Here is a 21,869-nt window from a genome sequence, read left to right as displayed (position 1 = left end):
AAGGCCTTCACCTTTTTCCTCCTTTGTCTTCTCTTCCTCTCTTCTTACCGTTGCTTTCGATATTTCTTTTTTTGTCGCCATCTTCTTTCCACCTTTATACTCACTTTTCTGTAACTTTTATTTCTGTGCCTTTGTGTTTTCCTTTGTTTTTCCCGACTTTTCTGGAGAGGGCTGGAGTTCACCGTCCGGCCACTACTCACCAAACTCTGCATTTTCAAGATTTTGTCTTTGAAGCCATCCACTTGCTTAACACACCCTTGCCAGAAAACATATCCCAATCCACTCTTCCTAGATCCTTTCTCATTTCCACAAAATTTGCCTTCCTTTACTTTAGAATCCTAACACGAGGACCAGACCTATCCTCATCCATATTTAACTTGAAGCTAACGACATTATGGTCACTGGAGCCAAAATGATCACCTATACATACATCTTACACCTGTCTTGTTCCCGAATAGGAGATCAAGCCCCCCCACCGGGGGACTTCAGAGGTCTGGCGATTATCCCTCCTGGAGGAGGGTTAGAAAGTGTGCCTTAGAGGCACCTCCTGCTCTTTCAGGAGGGTACCCTGAGAGGTGCATAGGGGTAGAATATGTGGCTTTACATCGGGATATTCTGGCCACCCGAAAGAACCTAGTGCTGCCCAATTTACCTACACCCCCAGTATAGTTCAAACAGTGGCACAGGAGGATCAGTGTATAAACTGCACAGTCTACACCTGGGAAGAACCAGGATCATGTTGTGGGATTATATAGTGCTGTCAGGGAGGAGATGGGGAAGGAGTGGTGGGAATTCATGCAGAAAGACAGAGGGAAGCAATGCAGAGACCAAAGCAAGTCAGAAAAAAGTAAAAGTATGGCACAGAAGGGTCAAAAGTAAAAGACAAAGATTCCTGGACAAAAAAATGCACTTGGTTGATGTCACAGAGAGCATGAAGGAAGCTTTCGGCATATTAATCTTCATAAGAATACAGAAGTTTGGATGTTATGTTGAAGTTGTAAAGACATTGGTGAGGCCACATTTGAAGTATTGGGTGCAGTTTTAGTCACCAACTACAGGAAGGATTACTGGGACTTGATGAGCTGAGATTATAGGGAAAGGTTAAGAGTGTAGTTGAATGAGGGAAGATTTAATAGATGTTACACTCCCCAGCAGCAATTGAGAGACAAACAAATGGGTCAAGTTTAACACAAAATTTATTAACTAATGGTGTATGTGGGGAAAAAACCCAGATCATTACAGTCCAAGCTCAAATCCCCCCCCCCAAAAAATCAATAATTTCCAAACAAAACCCCCAAGTCAGTCAAGGAGGCCTCCAAGCTTGGGATTATTTATTTCCTTTCCCACTGATCTTTTAGTTTGAGGCTGTATCCAGATGACTGTGGTCTCTACAGACCTTCAACCCTGTCAGGGGAACACTAGACTTGCTAAAGTTTCAAATGTGGCAACCATCATCTTTACCCAGGAATTTTCAGTGACCTCCTAGTCACCACACAAGGTTCACTCCTCCAAAGCCATCTTTAGGGTTAACAAGTGACCTCTGTCATGCAAGTCCTCTCCTTCAGCCACCCCAGCTTGAGTGATCCCATGACTCTTGAAAGGGGAATGGGAGAGACACTGGTCAGTCCCACACACACACACTCTGGGTATCAAACTGTTGTCAGAACAACAGTGCTGGCACCCATGAACAAAATGTTCTTTTTCCCCCCACTGAAACTACTGGAGAACAAAGCAACTCAGCATGTGGCTTGCTGAAGCTGCCAGGTGAGCACACAGTCAGTCAGGTTGACTGACTACCTATAATTCAACCCACTGACTAAACTCTTCAAAACCTCACTTGATATACATGTTCAATTCTGGTCACCTTACAACAGGAAAGATGTAGATGCTATAGAGGGAGGGGGCCAAAGGAGATTTACAAGGATAGTGTCTGGATTCAAGAGCATGTCATACAGGGATAGTTTGAGTGAACTTTATCTTTTCTCCTTGGTGCAACAGAAAAGGGAAGCAACTTGATAGAGCTGTTCAAGATGAGAGGTATTGATCATGTGGGTAGCCAGAGGTTTTCCCCCTGCAGGGCTGAAATGGCTAACATGAGGGGGGCATAGTGTTAAGGTAATTAGGAGCAAGTACCAGGGTGGAGTGAGGGGGAAGGGGGGAAGGAAAGGAATGCAAGAGGTAGGTTTCCCCCCCCCCCCCCACACAGTGGTGGGTGCATGGAATGCACAGCCAGCAAATGGTGGAGTCAAGTACAATGGGATCATTTCAGAGACTATTAGATACACATGGAAATTAGGGTTATGCAGTAAGTTGTTAGAGTAGGGTATTAGGTCAGCACATTGTGGAAGATAGTCCTACCTGGATTGTGGATTTCTGTGCTAAGGTGATCATGCCTTTCATGTTCTTCAGCTTCATTGAAATAACTTAACTAGCTGACCTGTCTATTGGCCCATACACGTTCCTTATCCAATCACAGTTAGTGCAATGCTATTACAGCATCAGTATCTCTGGTTCAAATATGGCACTGTCTGTAAGGAGGGGTGTGTCTCTGGTTCTGTGTGTCCTCCAGGTGCTCTGCTTTCCTCCCACCCTTCAAAGATGCACAGAGATTAAACTGATGTATTTGAGGAGGCACAACTTTTGGGTCAGAAGGCCTGTCAAAAACATTCCCTTTTATTTTGCCTCTTTCCTGAAGCTCTGTACCTTGCTATATTGAGCCAGTCCTGCCCCTCCCAAGTTTCCATTATGCCTACCACATCTCAGTTGCATTTATTCATGCCCAAAGTTCATCTGCCTTACTGACATCTCCAATAAAATAGGTACACTTAAAACCAAGTATTTTCTTTCACTCTTAGATGAAAGTGGAAGCAAACTATATCAAGATAGAGTTAGAAAGATTATGACAAGACACACGACACCACACATGCACAAACAGAACCAGGCAACTAGGCCCATCGAGTCTGTTCTGTAAATCTACACTAAGCTACTCTACACTAGTTCCAATTTCCAACCCTTTCCATTGGACCCCTTGTAGATAGCGAGGGTAGGCTGAGTGAGAAGTCAGAGGAAATGGGGGAAATTTTGAATGATTTCTTTGCCTCGGTATTCACTAGGGAAAAAAATATTGAACCAGTTGAGGAAAAGAAAAATAGTGGGGAGGTCATGAAGCATATAAGGATAACCAAGGAGGTAGTGATGGCTGTATTGAAAAAGATAAGGGTGGATAAATCTCCGGGACCGGACAAAATATTCCCAAGGACACTCAGGGAGGCTTGTGGACAGATAGGGGGCCATTAACAGAGATATTTAGGAGGTCACTGGCCACGGGGGTAGTGCCAAAGGATTGGAGGGTGGCGTATGAAGGGGCGTAAGAAGGGGTCCAAATGTAAACTTGGGAATGATAGGCCTGTGAGTCTGACGTCTGTGGTGGGCAAGTTGATGGAAAGAGTTCTGAGGGATGGCATTTACAAATATTTGGAGGTACAGGGATTGATAGGGAGTAATCAGCATGGTTTTGTCAGGGGTAGATCATGCTTGACAAACCTGATTGAGTTTTTCGAAGGGGTTACAAAAAAGGTTGATGAAGAGAAAGCCGTGGATGTTGTCTATTTAGACTTTAGTAAAGCTTTTGACAAAGTTCCCCACAGGAGGTGAAGAAAAAAGGTGGAGGCATTAGGTATAAATAAGGAGGTAGTGAAATGGATTCAGCAATGGTTGGATGGGAGGTGTCAGAGAGTAGTGGTAGAAAATTGTTTGTCCAATTGGAGGCCAGTGACTAGTGGAGTTCCTCAGGGATCAGTCCTGGGTCTACTATTGTTTGTTATATATATTAACGATCTGCAAGTAGGGGTGGAGAATTGGATAAGCAAGTTTGCGGATGATACAAAGATTGGTGGTGTTGTGGACAGTGAGGAAGATTACCGCAGATTAAAAGGTGATTCAGGAAGGCTGGAGGTGTGGGCTGAGAAATGGCTGATGGAACTTAATACAGATAAGTGTGAGGTGTTACATTTTGGAAAGGCAAATCTAAATAGGTCATATGCATTAAATGGTAGACAATTGAGGAGTGCAGAGCAACAAAGAGATTTAGGAGTGATGGTAAATAGTACCCTCAAGGCTGATACTCAGGTAGATGGTGTGGTGAAGAAGGCATTTGGAATGTTGGCCTTCATATATCGGAGTATTGAATTCAAGAGTAGGGAGGTTATGATGAAATTGTACAAGGCATTGGTGAGGCCAAATTTGGAGTACTGTGTACAGTTTAGGTCACCAAATTATAGGAAAGATAGAAACAAAATAGAGAGAGTGCAGAGAAGGTTCACGAGAATGTTGACAGTATTTCAAGGTTTGAGTTACAGGGAAAGGTTGCGCAGACTGGGGCTTTTTTCTCTGGAGCGTAGAAGATTGAGAGGGGACTTGATAAAGGTGTTTAAGATTTTAAAAGGGACAGACAGAGTAAATGTGGATAGGCTTTTTCAATTAAGAGTGGGGGAAGATTCAAACTAGAGGCCATGGTTTAAGATTGAAGGGGGAAAATTATAAGGGGAACATGGGAAATTTCTTTACGCAAAGGGTGGTGGGGATGTGGAATGAGCTTCCGGCAGACGTGGTTGAGGCGGGATCATTGGTTACATTTAAGGAAAGACCGGATCGTTACATGGATAGGAGGGGACTAGAGGGGTATGGACCGGGTGCTGGTCAGTGGGACTTGGAGGGTGGAGATTTGTTACGGCATGGACTAGTAGGGCCGAACTGGCCTGTTCTGTGCTGTAAGTGGTTATGTGGTTATATATCCCTGGATACCCTTACAACAGACAAGTAACAAGCAGACAGGAATGCTGAATGATGAATATTTTTCCATGTATTCAATATTTATTTCAGTCAATTCCATGTTCACTCCCAAAGGTGTTTTTTCAAGATTTGAATGCGGCAGTGAGGAAATTTTTAATGGAAGGGTAAGTTAGCACGAGTTACAGAAATTGACGTGGAAATATGCTTTAGGACTATTTCAATTACCTCAATTTCAAAATTATTATAAAGCTTCACAATTAAAGTTTATTAAAAGAATAGCCCCAGTGGGGCTAAAGTGGAATTAGCTTGTATTTCTGAATTTCAGGTTCATCAGTTTATATTTAAGTGGAATCCCTGTTTATTATTTATTAGGGGTTTGGAATAAAAGGAATTTTGTTATAGGTACGAGGGGCAAGTCATCAATTCAAACTCATATCAAAATAAGCTTATTCCTTTTTCAATGAATAATAGGTATTTCAAGGTATGGCATTCTGACAGTACAAAAGTGATTGAGGAATGTTTTGAAGAAGGACAGTTTCTTTCTTTTAATCGACAGAGAAAACTTAGGAATACTATTTAATATTTTGTTTATGTACTATCAAGTTCGAGCTTTGATAAGGGATAATTACAGAAAGGAAATGAAATTACCTGAATTCACAAAGTTTGAATTTCTGATTTCTCATACATTAAAAAAAAAGAGACCAATGAGACCCTCTTCTGTTTTCTCCAGCTTAGATCATTCTTAAGTGAAAGATGGGGACCAACATTGACCCCACTGAAATTAGTGAAACTGAAAGAATGGTCTGGATGGGGAAATACACCCAAATTTATATCAAAAATATACTATACACTCTGGAGTGAAAATGCAAAACCAAGGTTGCAGAAGAAAAGGGAAAGATGGGAGTGGTGATTTCAGAAAGAAGTTGGTCAGATTGGTGCAAGGACAGCATGACACCATTTATAAATGCAAGATATGGACTGGTTCAGTATAATGAATGTATAAAAAATTATGTTACCCCACAAAAGTTACAGATCAAAAGCCAAAATTTCAGAGACAGGTTTCAGATGTGGGATTGAGACAGGAACTTTTCTACATGCCATGTGGTCATGCATGAAAGTGAGGCCATTTTGGCAAGAAATCACAGAAAAATAAACCAGGATAACAGGAGTGGCCTTCATTGACGACCTGGAGCTATATTTAATAGGCAATTTCATGGAAATAAGCCACAAATTAACCAAATATCAAATCTCATCTATAAAAATAGCATTGGCAGTAGCAAAAAATGAACTCCGATCACTTGGAAGCCTGACTCCCCTCTCCTCAGGACAATGGAATGCAGGTGTACAGTTGTCTACCCATTAAAATCACATAACTTAAGGAATAAATATGACCTTTTTGTAAAGGTCTGGCAGCCATACCTGGACAACATAGGAGCCCAGATACAGTAATAAAAAGGAACAAAAAGGTATAAAAGCAACTCTTAGATATTCAAAGTTTCCCCAACGAAACAAACTATCTGTAAGCTCTGACAGTGAATGGATCTGTATGTCTGGAAGGGGAGGGAGGGACTTTGTTTTTGTTTGAGAGAAAAAGTTTAATGCAGCAAAAATTGTACACTTAAAATATTACTATTAATATTTTTAGGGAAAAAAAATAAAATATTCAAATGAACAAAGACTACCCACTGTGGCCAAAGAGGACCGAAAGATCAGAGCCAATGCCCTAGCTATCACTTCCTTCCCACAGCAATGGCACACAAGCCTGTTCTATTCTGAACTCACCTTGAACAAGGTCTTGTGAATACTGAAGCAAATTATTCACATAGGGCCTCCCAACTTCCTCCACCTCCAGGCACATATTGCCTCCTTTAGCAACCCCACATTCATTCTCTGCCTTCTGTTCTTCATCTTCCCAGCGAACACCTTGGGGTTCTCCTTCAGCCTACATGCCAAGGCCCTCTCGCGCCCCCTTGAGCTCTCACAACTCCTTCAATTTCCTTCCTGGCTTCCATACAATTGTCACGGGCCCTTCCCGTTTCCTGCTTTCGAAATCTAGTGCATGCTTCCTTTGGTTAGAGCTGAAGTACTTCATTCAATTCTCAAGATGTGGTAGCTGAAGTGTAATATCTACACAAGCAACAGCCACTGGACAGTCGACTCCAAACTTGAGTCTTTCTTCAGACTAAAGAGAGTCACACTTTGTACAAATAACTATTTTCAGACGCTCCTGCAGTTTCCACCCTCGCAATGAAAAGAAAATCTGTCTTATGCAAAGAGGCCACAAATTGGCCCAACAGGAATGGAGGATTTTGTTTTAAAACCCCGGGGGTGGCCAGAAGCTGGAACACAGTAAGAGGATGGTGGCTGCGGGAACTCTCACTTGACTCCTCACAAGGCGAGAGCGCGCACGCCAGTCGAGAGGATCAGGAGGATTTTCGTTTTTTTCTTAAAAACAGAACCTCACGTTCAGTAGAAATGACTCTACTGTTGTGAGACATGAAAGTCTGCAGGCACTTGTAAATTAATACACCCAAATGGTGGAGAAACTCAGCAGGAGCCAGTGTTGGTGGGTCAGGTCTTGTCGATGGTGTAGGCTGTAGAAGATGGTATTGGACTGTTGAACGGTCTCGATGCATGAGCAGAATGAGCCAGATGGAATTTCAGGCCCGGAAGAGGAATGAGGGCAGAGACCTGGAGTGGAGTCAAAAAGCAAGGTGAGCAGAACTCGCACAGCATCCAGAGGGGGGTCGTGTGCGAGGGATGCCGCAGTCTTCAAGGTGGCGAGACGGGGAGATGAAAACCTTTCCAAAGAAAGAGGATGAACTGCAGCTTCTCACAGCACTGACGAGGCCCCAGAACAGAGCGGCCCTGGGGCAGGAGGCAGCCAACAGGGGTCGGTGCGAGCGGGGCTCAGGGGCCCGGACTGACTCCGGCTCTGGGCCTAGCGCTAGGCCACGGGATGCGGACGGGCGGCCAATGGGCAGCGCGCTCGTGATGGGCGGAATGGCCTGATGCCCGAGCCGTGGACCGGGGGGGGGGGGGGGGGTGCGCTCCACTGAAGGGCCGGCCGGGGAGGGGGAAGGGGGGGGGGACCGACCGGTCGGACCCACCGAGGCCCCGACACCTTCCCGGGCTCGGGCGACCCAGCCGGCCGGGTAACTGCCACGGGGCCGTGAAGGGCGGGTCCCTGGCGCCCCCTCCCCCCCCCCAACTCACTGAGGATCTCGCGCTCCCGGCGGGTAACGGTCCTTGACTCCTCCCCCCTCCCCCCTCCAGCGGGTAACGGTCCCTCCCCCTCCTTCCCCGACTGAGGAGCTCGCGCCGCCAGCGGGTAACGGTTCTCCCCCCCCCTCCCCCTCACTCACTCACCGAGGATCTCGCGCCGCCGCGCCGTGTGCGGTTGGTCCGAGTAAACCCATTCGAAGTCATCGCGCGCCACCGTGTTGCCCATGGCCGTCCGCTAGAACTCGCGCGAGCGCCGACCGTTAGCGGAGAGTCGCCCACAGCCGCCCTTTCGTCCGCTCGCGCTGTCGTCACGCACGCCCGTGGGAGGCGGCGGTCCTGCTCGCGCGTGACGTCACGGCGGGGCCGCTGCGAGGGAGGTGTCGTTTCAGTCCGTTCAGCGCGCGAAGGTGAGGCCGGAAGTTGGGTGAGGGGCAGGTTGACGGAGGGCCGAAGGGCCAAGGATAACCGGTTCATTGTGAAGGGGTCGAAGTTCTTGCAGCTGGTCTCCACCAAGTGGACATGATGCCCTGTAGAATGTGTTTTCCCTCCACCTTTTAATTTGGCATCGAACAACTGATGTTCCAGACTTGCTAGAAAATTCGTTGTATCTTTTGGGTTGACTATGTAAAAATTACAGCCCTTTTTACACATTTCAGGGCATTTGACTTCGCAGGACTCAGATATGTTGAATTGCTTCGAAGTTCTTGATCACCTTTGGAGTCTGGAGTTGCCGTGTTTCAACATGAGGACCAGTTATGCACTTTGCCAAGAAGTGAGGTTACAAAATTCAAAATAAAGGAATTGTGGATAGATGAGACCAAGAGTGATGGCAAGGAACAGCCCAAGATACAAAGTGTACCACCATTCCCATGGATTGCATCTTGAACCCCAGACTCAGCAGAGAAGGGGGGTCAGGTAGAGTGATCAGAGACTGTCGTAAGGCTCACCGATGAGGGGTACAGTGGCCATGAGCTCCCTCCCTGGTGTCATGGCTAGGACCTGTGTTCCGTTCCTGATGCCAGGGTCCAGGGGTGTGTTCCTTTGCTGGTGCCAGGGCTAGGGGTTGTTCACTTCCTGATGTCAGGGCCAGGATAGTGTATTCTGGGCCAGGATAGCGTATTCTCTGCCTGGTGCCATGGTCTAAGGGTGTGTTCCCCTGGTGCCAGGGTTCAGGCTGTTACCTCCCTGGTGCCAGGGTCAAGGGGTGTGTTTGCTCCCTAGTGCCAAGATCCAGGGATGTGTCCCCTTCCTTGGGCTAGGGTCCAGGGGTATGTTCACCTTCCCAATGCCTGGTGCCAGGACCAAGGTGTGTACCCTCCTTGGTGTCAGGGCCAAGGGTTGATTTGCTCCCTGGTGTCAGGGTCCAGGGGTGTGTTCCCTTCCTGGTTCCAGGGATGAGTTCCCTCACTGGTGCCAGGATCCTATATATGTCTCTGAGTACATACAAGATATTCTGAGAGGGAAGGAAGAGAAGCTGGAAATCATGTTTTACAAAGGTACCAATGACATGGGGAGGAAGGGAGATGTGGTCCCGCAGAATGAGTTCAGGGAGCTAGGTCTCAATTCAAAAGCAGGATTAAGACCCATGCCTCAAGCTTGTGAGGCAAGAAACAGGAAGATATTACAGTTCAATACTTGTCTAAGGCTGGTGCGGGAGGGAAGGATTCAGATATATGCTCTCTTCCAGGGCAGGTGGGACCTGCACAAGAGGGACAGATTACAACTGAACTGGAGGGGAACCAATATCCTCACAGGGAGGTTCAAAATAGCTTCCCAGAGAATCGAGCACCAGGGTAGTAAGTGGAGGAGTTGTAGCAAAGGTAAAAGAACACAACCTCTGTTGTATCTGTAATGCACGTCGAAAGAACCAAAGACTTGCTGATCCAAACCAAGGCTTTTATTAACTAAAGGACTGGAGCATATCACAAGTCGGTCGACCAGTCCAGAATGATCTGGTCTGGCTAGGAGCCATCCTTTAAGACCTGCCAGTAGGTGTGGCTACACTCTCAGCCAATCACAGTCATTCTACATGACCATCTGTACATATACACATTGATGATAGGGTCTGTACTATCACAGTATCCAATGTAAGTTAAGAACATGGCCTCTGTTGCATCCTGTGAACTTGGGCAAGAAGAGAAAGGAGGCATATATGTTATTTTCTGGAATCTACAATCAGACAGGGTCCTGGAGGAATACAAAGATTTCAGGAAAGAGTTCAAGCAGGGCATTATAAAGGCACAAATAAAGAAAATCCCAAGGCATTTTATTCTTGCATTAAAAACAAGAGGAGAACTCAGGAGAGGATAGAACCACTAAAGAATAAAGGAGGGAATTTATGCTTGAAGTCAGAGGAAGGGGGAAGGTACTAAATAAGTACTTTACATCAGTGTTTGCCAAGGAGAAGGAGATGAACAGTGATAGCATAATGAGGAGAATGCACAAATATTAGGGCATTTTGAGATCAAGAAAGAGGTGGTGTTGGGTCTTTTGAGGAGCATTAAGTGGACACGACCTTGAGCATGACAAGATATATCCCAATTTATTGAATACTTCCTGCCTAATCTGGAAAACAAGCCTTCACAATAACTTCTGGAGCTGAGCCTTGTGACTGCTGTCCTTCATATCTTTCTTCAGTGGTCAATCTGAACCCAGTGAGATGAGTAAAGGGAGTCAAGGTTCATTGAGAAAAGCAACTCAGAACCCTTTTGAAATGTCAATGACATTTGTGCAATACAAATAAACTAATTACAAACACTGCAAATATTACAACATCGATGCATGAAATCATGAGAGGTATATAGGTCAGGTAAATGTAGAGAGACAGGGGAATCAGTAACGAGAGGTCATGGATTTAATATAATGGAAATTGACAACAGGAGGCAGATGATGATGGCAGATACTTGTGTTTGTGATTGGAAGCCTGAAACCTCTGGTGTATGACAGGGAGCAGTGCTAGCACCCTGTCCTTGATTCGCAAGTCCTCAGGTGATGTGGAGATTGGTAGTGTACAGTGAACTGGAACTCACTGTCTGTGTAGACAGCTGACCCTGTTTTCTCACCTCACCCCAGATTCACCTGAAGATCTCTGTAAATACTGGCCATTAGTTGTAAATTAATAAAAGCCTGTTGGTGTTCCTCACTGGTCTCTGAGTACGATCGATCACGGTACAATTTTATTAACTTACTTTTGAAGATGGGATGGAAACCCAATTGAAGCCAGGCATGCTCCAGGTCAACCCCCTGTTCCCAGAGGCCCTGGAGGAATTTGCCTACTGGTTGGAGTGCTTCCAATCCTACATAACGGCCACCCAAGAAGTCTTCCACTCTGACGGCTGATGGAGATCGGCCCTCTTCTCTTGAGTCGGCCCCAAGGGATACGCGGTCATCAGGGACCGCGCAACATACGAGATGGCCATCGAAGGCCTGAAGGTCCACTACATGAGGCCCCAGAACAACGTGCTGGCGAGACACCAACTCTCACAATGTCGACAACAACCGGGTGAATTGCTGTATGACTACATTCTGGAACTCTGAAAAAGTGTCAGCCTGGGTGAATGCAATGAGCTGGAATTCACTGTCTGTGTGTAAAGTAGATGGCTGACCCCGCCTCTTGGTTCTGCCCCCGTTGGTCCTGATATAAAACCTGTTTTTCTGTCTTACCCCAGATTCACCTGAAGATCTCTGTAAATACTGGCCGTTAGTTTTAAGTTAATAAAAGCGTGTTTGTGTTCCTCAGAAGTCTCTGAGAACGATCAATCACGGTACATGTTGTCAGTGAAGGTCAAGCCATCGTTGGTTGTAGGAAGATATTGATTAAAATGGGCAGGTCAATAGCAGATGGAATTTAACCCTGCTGATAGAGGTACGCAAAATCATGGGAGGAATAGATAAGGTGAACACAGTCTTTTCCCCATAGTAGGGGAATTGGTGACCAGAGGACACGGGCTAAGATGAGGGGGAAGGGATTTAACAAGCGCCTGAGGGGTGACTTTTCTACATAAGAGTGGTAGGTGTATGGAACAGACTGCCGGAAGAGGTGGTTGAGGCAGGTACTGTTTTGTAACATTTAAGAAAAAAATGGACAGATACATGGATAGGATGGGTTTAGAGAGATATGGGCTAAATGCAAGTAGGTGGGTAGAACATTTTGGTCAGCATGAGAAAATTAGGCTAAAGGGCTCTATGACTCAAAGATAGGAGATAACTGAGGAGAGTGAAATAAAGTACAAGAAACTAATGTACTCTATGACCTTTGTGCCTTACCCTTGACACTGACTCAGTCTCGTTCTCTCTGACCATGCAGATGATTAAGTCTCTCCACGGATCACTTGAAATTAGTTTTTCATATTTAATTCAAGTTTATTGTCACAAGTATCGTAAATGCAGTGATGGAGGTTGTTTTGCTAGAAGACCAGTGAACATCTAACACATACTAGAACAAGTCAGACACAGCACAAAAGTGCAGAATGACAGAGATCAGTTGGGATGGAGAAAAGGCAACATTATTTTACTGGAGTGAGGTTTATCCAGGAGTCTGATAACAGCGGGGAAAAACAACTCCTTGAATCTGATGTTATGTGATCTCACAGTCTTGAATCTTCTTCCTGTTGAGAGGTGGTTGGGGTGGGATAAATCTTTTAATATGTTGGCTGCTTTTCTAAGACAGTGGGAGTTATGCATGAAGTCAATGGAGGGGAGGGGTATGTGGCTGAGCCATGTATACAACCCTCTGCAGTCTATTGTGGTCTTAGGCAAAACATGTTCCTGTCCCTGACAGGATGCACTTTCAATGATGCATCTGTAGAAGTTGTTGAGGGATGCAGGGAACAGGCTTTGGAGGAAGATGAAGCAATAATACACTTTCTTTGCCATTGCATTGACATGGGTGGACCAGGTCCAGTCACTGGAGATGTTTGTACCGAGGAACTCTCAACTTTCTCTATCTCAGCACTGTTGACGGAGACCAGGGACTGAGCTCTGCCACTTCTCCATGTTTGAAACCAACTCCCTAGTCTCGCTAAGAGGAAGAAATTGTCATCTCTCTGTCCCCCTTCTGTACTCTGCATCGTCTTTGTCAGATATCCTGTCTATAACGGTGGGGACACCCACCAACCAGATTTCTTGTCAGAGTACATACATGGCATTACATACGACACTGAGATGTTTTCTTCCTGCGGGCAAGGCAGATTTACTGCTTATTGATAGAGAAAAAGAAACTATATAGTGTACACACATAAACAAACAAAGAAATATAAACAACTGACTGTGTAATATAAAGATGAAAAAAAATGCAAAAGTAAGTGTCCTTAAATGAGTCTCTGATTGAGTTTGTTGTTGAGGAGTCTGATGATGGAGGGGGAGCAGCTATTCCTGAACCTGGTGGTGCGAGCTTTGTGGCACTTGTACCTCTTTCCTGATGGCAGCAGCGAGAACAGCATGTGCTGGATAGTGTGGATCCTTGATGATTGCTGCAGCTCTCTGACAGCAGCATTCCCTGTAGATGTTCTCGATGGTGGGGAGCGTTTTGCCTGTGATATCCTGGGCTATGTCCACTACCTTTTGAAGGCTTTACGCTCATGGGTATTGGTGTCCCCATATCAGACCGTGATGCAGCCGGTCAGCACACTTTCCACCACATATCCATAGAAATTTGCCATGGTTTCTGGTGTCATAGTAAACTCCTGAGTAAGTAAAGGCCTGACGTGCTTCCTTCATGATGCCACTAGTATATTAGGTCCAGGAAAGATCCTGAAATAGCGACTCTCGAGAACTTGTATTTGCTCATCTTTGCCACCTCTGATCCCTCAATGATCATTGGATTATATACCCTCTGGCTTTCCTTTCCTGAAGTCAATAATCAGCTCCTTAGTTTAGGTGTTGGTGCACCATTCAGCTAAGTTTTCAATCACCCTCCTTTATGCTGACTCATCACTTTTCTTCACAATCTTTCTATACTACCATGGTATCATCTCAAATTTGTAGATGGTATTATTTTCGTACTGAGCCATACAGTCGTAGGTTTAAAGTGAGTAGAGCAGGGGGCTACACACCCCTGTGGTGCTCTGGCATTGATGGAGATTGTGGAGAAGTTCTTACCAATCCTCACTGATTGTAGTTTGGAAGTGAGGAAATCCATGATCCAATTACACATTGGTTGTTGAGTCCCAGGTCTTGGAGTTTGCTGATCAGTTTTGAGGGGATAATGCCAGTGTTAAATGCCAAACTGTAGTTGTTCATCAAGTTTATTGTCATCTTATTGTACAGGTACAACCCAACAAAACAGCTTTCTCTGGTCCTCGGTACAAAACACGCTGACACATGGCCAAAAATAAAATACATAGACAAAAAAATACATATGCAGAACAAGTATTCATATGTACAAATAAAGAAATCAATATTGTTTTGTGAATATTATTAGTGCGAGCAGTTCCTTTGGTCATTTAGCATTCTCACTGCCCTGAGGAAGAAGTTGTTCCTCAGCCTGGTGGTGCTGGTTATGATACTCCTGTATCCCTTTCCTGACAAGAACAGCTGAAAGATGTTGTGTGCCAAGGCGGAAGGGGTCCTCAATGATTTTGCATGCACTGTCCAGATGATCCTGGTAGATCACATCGATTTGGGGAGAGGTAGACCCCAGCGATCCTCTCTGTCACTCTTATGGTCCTGTGGATTGACATCTGATCCATTTCTCTGCAGCAACCGTACTACATGATAAAGCAATCACAGTTTGCTGGACAGTGTCCCTCTTCAATTATACCATCTACACCCTGCTCCCCCATTGCAAGACCATGTTTAAGAACAGGAAGTCCGATATTCTGCCATTAGCAAAATGGCAGAGGTTGAGCATCACAGGGTACTGACAATGTGATGATGTCTCTTTACTGGAGAAATGCTTCTTGCGTTTGCCACAATCAGTTTGGGATAGAATCGTACATAACGGGGCCATGTGTCAGTGTTGACTGTAAATTGTTGGTGGAAGCAGTCATTGACTTCTGTGTTCTGTAAACAATTGGTCAACATTTCCTCTCAGGTTACAACAGAAAGAGGTTCAGAACACACCCCTCTGTACCCCAAACTGGGATTCAACAGGCAGTCACTCTCAGTCCCTGCTGATTTACCACGAGGTACAGCCTAGGACATTAAATGTCAAATTAAGTAAAGTTTATTGCCATCTGAATGTATAAGTACAACCCGACGAAACAGCGTTCTTCGGTCCTCAGTGCAAAACATGCAGACATACAACCAGAAATAACATACAAACAATACATATCCTGGACAAGAATTCACCCATACAAATATTGTTTTGTAAATATGAGAGTGTCAGATGGTTAGTGTGAGCAGTTCCTTTGGTAATTCAGCATTCTCACTGCCCTTAGGAAGAAGCTGTTCCTCAGCCTGGTGGTGCTGGCTCAGATTCTCCTATATCTCTTAAGCCTGTCAGACTCGATAGACCGGTATACTCAGGACTTTGATGTTGGATTTTCCTGACTTTGGATGTTACTTCTGTTAACAACCCAATCCTCTGATAATTACACCCTCATCTGCCACCCCACCAACCTCTGCATGCAACATAGCATCCGTCAACAGGATCCCATCACCAGACACACCTACCCTTTCCCTCTCTGCTTTCCATAGGGACTGCTCCCTCTGTGACTCCCTCATCCTTCCCACTAATTTCCCCCATCATTTATCCCTGTGACTGCACTGTGCTGTGTCTGTGCCCACACCTCCTCCCTAACAACCATTCGGGACCCCAAACTGTCCTTTGAAGTGAAACAACACCACTTGTGAAGTAAAACTCAAAAGTCTGCAGACACCGTTGTTGAAGTAAAAACACAATGTTGGAGAACCTCAGCAAGTGAAACAGTGTCCTTTATATTGTCATTCATCCATCATCAGCTTTGAAGACCTCGACACCATCAGTCACTTAAAGATTGGATGCGGGGTCCAAAGAAGACTGGTCAAGCCAATTCAGGCAAGGAATGTCCTGGCACATGTTGGCCAGATGTATAGGCACTGCAGTTGTTGCGTTGGTGGCTCTGGATTTGTGCAGGTTGTGCTCATGTGGATAAGGCCGCGCCAGGTAGGATGGTTTTGTGCTAGCGTTTCCTAGGTTGTTGGGACAACGTCAAGCGACTTCAGGGAGGCCTTTAGTGTGTCTTTTAAATGTTTCTTCTGCCCTCCACACGAGGGCCTACCAGCAGAGAGTTCCAAAAAAGAGCTGCTTGGGTATGTGCTCTTCCAGCATATAATGACATGACCTCCCCACTGGGTCTGTGGTCTCATCAGCAACTCGTGGACTGATGGTAGACTTGCTCTAGAGAGAACTTCAGTGTCTGGTACTTTGATTTGCCTTCTAATGCCTAATATTCTGTGAAGACAAGTTGTGAAAATGGTTGAGCTGTCTTGCATGCCTTCAATACACAGTCCACGTTTCACATACAGGAGTCTCATGGCTCTGTAGACTTTCAATTTTGTTGTTGGATTGATTCCTTGACATTCCCATCCAGTGGAATGCAGCCTTCAGAAAGTAGAACATGCCTTTGTTTTTCTGCAGTTAACTTCTATATCAAAAATCATTGCTCAGGAGAAGGCGCAGCCAAGGTGTGATAGTACAGATCTATCACCAATGTACATAGTGTATATAGTTACTGTATCTAGACTGTGCTTACAGCGATTGGGTGAGAGCTAAGCCACACCTATTGTCTGGGCCTTAAAGGGATGTGTCCCTAGCCAGGTCAGATCATTCCGGACTGGTCGGCCACCTGTGAAGAGCTCCTGTCTTTTGCTAATAAAAGCCTTGGTTTGGATCAACAAGTCTTTGGTTCTTTCGACGAGCTCTACACAAGGTCAGTGAACTGGTCCACTGCTTAGAGTTTCTGGTCTCTGATTGTGATTTTGGGTTCTGTGTACAGGGCATAAGGAGCAGGCTGGCGTGTGACCAATCTTTTTAATGTTGATGGTGAGACTGGTACAATAGGGCCTTTTTAGACTCCAGACTGCCACAAGGATAGAAAGAAATAGGGTTATTGGTGTACAGGAGGTAAGGTTAAGGTGGTTGAGTAGGTTTATGTAGATCAGCACAATATCATGGGCTGAAGGACCTAAACTGTGCTGTAATGTTCTATGTCATTACAGGAAGCAAGGGAAGAGATCGCTGGAATGTTGAAAATTATCTTTGTGTCCTTCCTGGCCACAGGAGAGGTACCAGAGGATTGGAGAAATGGAGAATGGCAAACTTAGTTCCTTTATTCAAGAAAGGAAAAAGGAGAATCCTGGGAATTATAGACCAGTGAGTCTTATATCTGTGATGGAAAAGTATTCATGTAGCTTCATAGGGACAGGATTTACGAGCTTCTGGAGAAGGAAAATCTTATTGGGGATAGTCAGTTTGGCTTTGCAAGGGGAAAGTCATGCCTCACAAAGTGACATGAATTTTTTAAGGTAGTGACAAAAGAAATTGATGAAGGTAAGCCAGTGGATGTGGTGTACATGTATTTCAGTAAAGTATTTGACAAGGTTACCCATGGTTGGCTTATTTAGAAAGTTGTGAGACACAGGATTCATGGAAACTTAGCTGCACGGATTTGGAATGGGCTTGCCAACAGAAAGTAGAGGGTTTGGTAGATGGAATTCATTCTGCCTGGAGTTCCGCGACTAGTGGAGTTCCGCAGGGATGTTATGGGACCCCTGCTCTTTGTGATTTTTATAAATGACCTGGATGAAAAAGTGAAGTGTTGGTCAATAAGTTTGCAGATGATTAGAAGATAGGAGGTGTTGTGTTAAAGGTTGTCGTACATTACAACAGGATATAGACAGGATGAAGAGTTCAGCAAAGAGATGGCAGATTGAGTTCTATCTGGATAAATGTGAAATGACACTTTGGAAGGTCAAACTTGGTTGAATTAAGTGGTTAATGGCAGGATTCTTAGCAGTGTGGTGGCTACACAAAAATATTTAGACATACAACACGGTAACAGGCCATTTCAGCCCACGAGTCCATGCCACCCAATTTACATCCCATTACATTTTGAATGGTAGGAGGAAACCAGAGCCCCTGGAAAAAACTCACAGAGACACGGGGAGAACGTACAAACTCCTGACAGACAGTGTGAAATTCGAACCCAAGTCTGATCGGTTGTAATGGTGTGCCAGCCCTGCCACAGTGTCAGGAGTCTGATATTCCAGTGAGGTCCAGAATTATCACTGTCTCCCAGAGGTAGTATCTTGTCTTCTCATGCATCTCTGAATCTCCTGATCTAAACATAGATAAGGTCTTCAACACAGTAAGATCCCCCACTTTATCCTTTGTCTCTGAATATTATCACCCAATCCGCTTCTTTGCGCAATCACCATATTCATTCTCTTAAATTATATATTTCTCAACCCATCATTAGACTCTCCCTCCTGTCCCCATTTCCCACCTCTCTTTCCATTCCTTTTATCGTTTGATTTTTTTTTGCCCCATTTCTTTATCAAATGTTGTCTGAATGTACCAGTAAGTTGTGTTAACTGCAGGATGTTGTTTTTGATGCAAACTGCTGAGTCCACTCTGGGCTCTGTGACATCCCCTGAAGCCATTCTCCCTGTTGCCTGGATTTACCAGCACACTTAGACATGCAACTTTTGTTGACATGAGATTTCTCTCCAAAAGCTGACCACTAGTTGGTTTGAGTGAGACGTTGGTGTTGGAGGAGTCAGAGTTTTGACGGTGTTTCAGGAGTGAGTAACTGGGTTAATTGGTCAAGGACCAATAAAAAGAGGGTAAGGTAAAGGAGCGGCCAGAAAGGAGTGGCTCAACGAGTGAGGTATTGAGGCTTTAGTTTCAGAGGCTTCGGCGAGAAGAGGCTGAGGTCGAGCTCGTTTGGATTAAGGTCAGCATGTATTTTGTCTCTTTATTCTCTTCTTTTAATTTTTTTTCTCTTTTTGAGGTGAGAGGGTGAGAGGAAATAAGTGTGAGAGCAGTTTTTGCTGTTCTCAGTGCCAGATGTGGGAGGTCCTGGAGTCTTCTATCCTCCCGGATATCCATGTCTGCACAAAGTGTGCTGAGCTGCAGCTTCTCAGGGACCGTGTTAGGGAACTGGAGTTGCAGCTCAACAACCTTGCCCTGTTCAGAGAGAGTGAGGAAGTCATAGACAGGAGTTACAGCCAGGTGGTCACACCAGGGTCAAGGGAGGACAAGTGGGCTATGGTTAGGAGAGGGAAGGGGAAGAGTACTAGAGAGGACCCCTGAGGCTGTAACCCTCAACAATAGTACTGTTGGGGGCAGGGGACAGCCAAACTGGGGAAAGCATCAGTCGCTGTACCTCTGGCATGATGTCAGCCTCTGTAGCTCAGAAGGGTAGGGAAAGGAAGAGGAAGCCAGTAGTTATAGGGAATTCAATAGGAGGACAGATAGGGGATTCTGTGGACACGCAAAGGAGAACCGAATGGTGGTTTGCCTCCCTGGTGCCAGGGTCCAGGATGTAGCTTCCCGTGTCCAATACATCCTAAGGTGGGAGGGAAATGAGCCAGAAGTTGTGGTATGTATTGGTACCAACGACATAGGGTGGAAGAGTGTAGAGGTCCTAAAAAAACAAGTATAGGGAAGTAGGGAGCTAAAAAGGACCACAATGGGAATAATCTCTGGATTACTACTCGTGCCACGTGACAGTGAAGGCAGGAATAATATAAGGTGGAGGATGAATGCATGGCTCAAGTGGTGAAGGGGCAGGAATGAGTTCTTGGATCACTGAGACCTTTTTTGGAAGAGATGGGACCTGAATCCCAGAGGAAGCAGGAACCTGGCAGGGACATTTGCTAGGTCTACTCAGGAGGCTTTAAACTAGAATAGTTGGGGGAGGGAAGGGAAGCAAATAAAGGGGAACAGCAAGAAGAGGGTTAGACTGCAGAGAAGATTTGTAGGCAAAGTTTGGGGGTGGATAGACAGGTGATTGAGAAGGAAAATGATCAATACAGTAATGGAAGGGAGATGATGGAAAGAAATAACAGAGTTGACTGTAAAAGTAGGGACAAACAGAGAGAAGGATGCGTGAACTCTCTGAAATGCATTTACTTTAATGCTAGAAGTATTGTAAGGAAGGTGGACAAGCTTAAGGTGTGGATAGACATTTGGCAGTACGACGTGGTTGTAGGAGGGTTGTGACTGGCAGCTAAATATTCCTGGATTTCGCTGCTTAGGTGTGATAGAATTGGAGGGGCAAGAGGGGGTGATGTAGGGAAAATATTACAGCAGTGCTTAGGTGAGATAGGTTGGAGGGCTTGTCAAGGGAGGTGGTGTGAGAGGAATTGAGAAATGGGAAAGAAGTTATACTTATAGAACTGTATTATAGACCACCTAGTGGGGAGCAAGAAATAGAGGAGCAAATTTGTAAGGAAATAGCAGGTATTTGTAATAAGCACAGGGTTGTGTTAGTGGGGGATTTTAATTTTCCTAATATTGATTAGGAAACACATTCTGTGAAAGAAATAGATGGATTTGAATTTGTAAAATGTGTGCAGAATATTTTTTTACAGCAATACATTGAGGTACCGACTAGAGAAGAGGTAGTGTTGGATAATGAGATAGAGCAGATGACAAGAAATATATGTTGGGGAGCACTTCGGATCCAGTGATCATAGTACCATTAGTTTCAATATAATTATGGAAAGGGATAGGTCTGGTCCAAAGATTGAGGTTTTTGAGTGGGGAAAAGCCAGATTAGAAGAGATGAGAAAGGATTTGTGAGAAGTGGATTGGGATAATTTGTTTTATGGGAAGGATGTAGAGGAGAATTGGAGGTCTTTTAAAGATGAGATTTTGAAAGTGCAGAATCTTTATGTTCCTGTTAGGATAAAAGGCAGAGCCAAAAATTCGAGAGAGCCATAGTTTTCAAGGGATATTAGAGATTTGGTTTGAATAAAAAAGAAGGTACAAGGTGGCTATAGCAAACAGGGTGAAAATAAATCCAAAGGGTTTTTACAAATATGTGAATAGCAAAAGGAGAGTGAAGGATAAATTTGGTCTCTTAGAGAATCAGAGGACAACTGTGTGCGGAGCCAAATGAGGTGGGGGAGATATTGAACAAGTTATTTTCTTTAGTTTTCACTAGGGAGAAGGATATTGAATTGTGCAGGATAAGGGAGGCAAAAGGGATAATTATGGAAAATGTAGGGATCAGGAATGAGAGGGTATTGGAGCTTTTGCAGCTTATAAAGGATAAGTCTCTAGGTCCTAATGGGATTTCCCCCAGGACCTTGAGGGAAATTAGGGAAGAAATAGCGGAGGCTCTGACAGTCATTTTTCAAAAGTCATTAGAGAGGGGCATTGTTATTTGTCATTTACATTAATGATTTGGATGATGGGGGTAGATATTGGTGGTGAGGAGGTTGGGAAAGGGAGAAAATCTTGTATTGTTATATTTTACTCTTTATTTGTATCTTACTTTTTGTTCAATAAATAAAGTTTAAAAAAATGATTTGGATGATGGAGTGGTAAATTGGATTAGTAAATATGTGGATGATACAAAGATAGGTCGATTAGTGAATAGTGAAGAAGGTTTTCCGAGATTGCAGAGGGATTTGGACACTTAGAAGAGTGGGCTGAAAGATGGCAGATGGAGTTTAATACTGAAAAGTGTGAGGGACTTCATTTTGGAAAAAAACAATCAAAACAGGACACATGGGAGGGCATTGAAGAATGCAGAAGAATAGAAAGATCTAGAAATAATGGTTCATTGGTCTTTGAAGATGGAATCTCATATGGATAGAGTGGTGAAGAAAGCTTTTGGTATGTTGGCCTTTATAAATCAAAGCATAGAATATAAGTGTTGGGAAGTGATGTTGAGAATATTCAAGGCATTGGTGAGGCC

The 21,869-nt window shown here is 44.6% G+C and overlaps 1 protein-coding gene across 7 annotated transcripts in view; it reads right to left on the bottom strand.

The window, feature by feature from the left end:
* The window catches only part of degs1 (delta(4)-desaturase, sphingolipid 1), a 79,760-nt gene that overhangs the window by 24,690 nt on the left and 33,201 nt on the right, over positions 1-21,869 (bottom strand). The window contains exon 1 of one of the 7 annotated variants that reach the window (XM_069887954.1): positions 8,161-8,358. The exons of 1 other annotated variant lie outside the window; for it this stretch is intronic. In XM_069887954.1, coding sequence (XP_069744055.1) covers positions 8,161-8,242 — 82 coding nt within the window. In that variant the 5' untranslated portion in view covers positions 8,243-8,358. Of the gene's footprint in view, positions 1-7,482; positions 7,580-8,007; positions 8,083-8,160; positions 8,359-11,392; positions 13,191-14,243; positions 15,151-21,869 lie in introns of those variants that run through there. 5 more of the 7 variants (XM_069887956.1, XM_069887955.1, XM_069887952.1 and 2 more) reach the window with 5 other exon arrangements.

This window comes from Narcine bancroftii, chromosome 6 (genome assembly GCF_036971445.1).
Source record: "Narcine bancroftii isolate sNarBan1 chromosome 6, sNarBan1.hap1, whole genome shotgun sequence".
Taxonomy (NCBI): domain Eukaryota; kingdom Metazoa; phylum Chordata; class Chondrichthyes; order Torpediniformes; family Narcinidae; genus Narcine; species Narcine bancroftii.
The sequence above is the reverse complement of the archived record's forward strand: the minus strand, read 5'-3'. Positions and strand labels throughout refer to the sequence as shown.